Source organism: Osmerus mordax, chromosome 18 (assembly GCF_038355195.1).
Source record: "Osmerus mordax isolate fOsmMor3 chromosome 18, fOsmMor3.pri, whole genome shotgun sequence".
Classification (NCBI taxonomy): domain Eukaryota; kingdom Metazoa; phylum Chordata; class Actinopteri; order Osmeriformes; family Osmeridae; genus Osmerus; species Osmerus mordax.
Window position 1 is genome coordinate 714,421 of NC_090067.1, and position 2,907 is coordinate 717,327.

Below are 2,907 nucleotides of genomic sequence, written 5' to 3' on the forward strand. Positions count from 1 at the left end.
GCCACACATTACATGATACTGCTTTTAGATCAGCCTAAAACAGGTCAAACGGACTCAAATCAACTGTACTTTATCCTATCCACATACTACTGACCAGATTTTGGCTTCAGAATCCGTTTTGGAAACTCCGTTTTTTATTCTCCTTAGCCTATGACACTATGTAAGTACAGTGATGTCATTAACAAATTAGGCTTTTTTGCCTTGGCTAATTGTTAAGCACATTGGCTAAGATTGGTTGTTTACAAATTTGCTATAGAAATCAATTTGACTTGACTAGATTCAAGGATTAGTCCAAGCATTAGTTAAATACTTTGTGTGATAAGAGAAATATTACCGCTGCACAGTATTTAATATACAGACAAGTGTTGATGTTAAGTGGACAAATTAACCCTTCAACTGACAGTTGATATTATTGTGCTGAAACAAATGACAGAGTGGAGAAATGTCTCTATAACATGTTTATTAGGGTATGATTTATTGTAGGGTAAAATACAAATATTTGACACTGTGTGCAATTTCCAAACTAAAGTACCAGATGAGACATCTTCATCCAGACCTACCACAGTAGCCTGGTACCTGTCACAGCATAACTTTCTAAAATGAAAGCATACTAGGTAAATACGTACACCAATATGACTGAAAGCAAAGACAAGTTAGTTTGAGTTCCTCAAATAATTTTCAGACGCACACAAACTCAAGTTTTGATTGGATCCCAGCCCCCCAGAAAAGAAAAATGCAAAAAAGACAAGACGAGAGCAAGCACTCATCCTTTCTCTGTTATGTGCACTGACTGGAACCCATTCTAACTTGTGGAGAAGAGCCCTCAGGGTCTCCCTCATTCTTTCTTTATTATCTGCCAACCACCTCAGGAATTGTGTCTCCAAAGAAATCAACCACCATTCACTTTTCTATAAAATGCTGATCTTCTTGAAATATACTCTATTTCTCTCTCTCTCAAACAACCCCACGAGAAAGATGACTTTATATTTGCAATATGTGCGTATTGAAAGTTCAGACCAGGCAAACTGATCAAAACTAACTAGTCACAAGTTTGAGTGCCCAAGGACTTCAGCTGAGTCAAAAAGACAAGTCTTCCATATTGTCACACCTAATCACAAACGCAGAACTCCTTCCCCACTGAACCAGAATGACATGGTTGGGGTTGGGGGAGATTCAGGTCCTCTGCCCAGGAACGGTTAGCTCTTCTCTGGTCGGTTTCTCTCAAGTGCTGCCCTGGGGGTGAACTCCAGTTTCTCCTTCAGGCTGAGGACCTGGGTACTATCGTGGCCAGCCTGCTCCTCCAGCTTCCTCTCCTCCCTCAGCTCCACAATGCTCTTCTCCTCCCCGGGTCTGGGAGTGGGGGTCCCTCTGATGAACCACTCCAGGTGGTAGCCCACAGCCCCCACCACAAAGGCTACGGGAAAGGTTATGTAAGGAGCATATGTCCGCATGGCTGTCCATACTACTGGCCACATGTCTGCAGTGTTGGAAGGGCTGCAGGCCACGTGAGAAACAGCAAAAACACAATGTTTTAGTGTTTTGTGAGTAGCATAATGTACAATGTGTTATCTTATTAGAAAAACACAAACTGGCTTAGATAATAATATATTTCAGACAGTTCAAATATGACAGGGTAGAGTAGGATAACTGACATTGAGCCGTAAGCTAGCAGCTAACACTGACTAATACTATGAGACTTGCACTCAACCTAGCAAATACTCGCAAAATGTGGTGTTTAGACAAAAGCTAGACAGTTCTACAGTATACTGCCTACCTGAGAGCAATAAGCGCAACCCATTCGCCTGCAACATTAGCAAGCTGGACGTTCAAAATACCTATTCCCGATATTACCAGCAAGGGTAATTAAGACTATTGGATGACTAGTTGGCGTTAGCTTAGCCAATAGCTAGAAAGCTATCATCAGCCACATAGTAATATAGTTTATTTACTAATAATTCAAGTTCCAGGTTGTTTATTTGCTGCAATGGTATCTATTGAAACGTACTGTAAACATAATGTAATGTCATTGATAACGAATACTGATTCATACAATTACAGCGTACTCACCTTTAAAAACATGCAGTGGTAGTTTAACGTGGTCCCCGGCTCTTGGGACCATAGATATGCTTGGGACACCACCGGATAGAAAATCAGGATATGACGTACTCGAATGAAGAGAGTTCGTGCAACTTCGGCTTTTTAAATCGATTGTCAAGAGCGTTTCCATGGCATTCATAAATATACAACCCCGCAAATTGCAATTTATATCTGAAATGCATGAGCAGTCATCAAACAAAACAGGTACTTTATGTAGCAAGCTTTGTCAAAATATGTTTATTTTATTACTAGAATTTGGTCGTTTCTGAAGTCAGAAGTTGTTTGCAAAGCAATTTGTTTTGCGAGTTTTTAATTAATGACTGATAAGGCCGTCAGAGTTCTCCTTGATGCTAGCTAACGTTGTTACTGTAGTTAGTGGGCTGATGCTAACGTTGTTAGTCACTTTTTTTGCATTCAGTTACATGTAGGAACATCTATCTGTATGACATGCTTAGACATATCCAATGTTTATCAGTGTTTATAATGACCAGACCATCCTCAAATCTCAAAGCAGAACAGCTATTTATCTGCCTGCCTTTCAGGTCCACAACCCCTGCTACCCTGAGTGTGCTTCCTGCCTACCAGCCTCCTAGCCCTACCTCCTGCTCTGCATCCAGCGCTGGTCCCAGCCTCCTACCACTAAGCCCTGCTCTGCATCCAGCGCTGGGCCCAGCCTCCTACCACTAACCCCTGCTCAGGATCCAAAGATACAAATTTGAACTAGCCCACTAGGCAGTATCACTTGACTTATATTTTATACCAAACAGAAACACTTTACTAATACATTTATTAATATATCGTGATATCCAT

General features: G+C 41.1%; 1 protein-coding gene across 1 annotated transcript; it reads right to left on the reverse strand.

Annotated features, from left to right (window-relative positions):
- Positions 1–443: 443 nt before the first annotated feature.
- On the reverse strand, positions 444–2,126 carry smim12 (small integral membrane protein 12). Its single transcript, XM_067256031.1, has 2 exons — positions 2,068–2,126; positions 444–1,494 (listed from the first exon to the last, which is right to left on the reverse strand). The coding sequence occupies exon 2, from the start codon at positions 1,473–1,475 to the stop codon at positions 1,197–1,199; it is 279 nt and encodes a 92-aa protein (XP_067112132.1). The 5' UTR covers positions 1,476–1,494; positions 2,068–2,126; the 3' UTR covers positions 444–1,196.
- Positions 2,127–2,907: the final 781 nt, after the last annotated feature.

What these genes read in the sequence shown, in the direction of transcription:
- smim12 (XM_067256031.1), bottom strand. Translation starts at nt 1,475, where the DNA reads ATGTGGCCAGTAGTATGGACAGCCATGCGGACATATGCTCCTTACATA.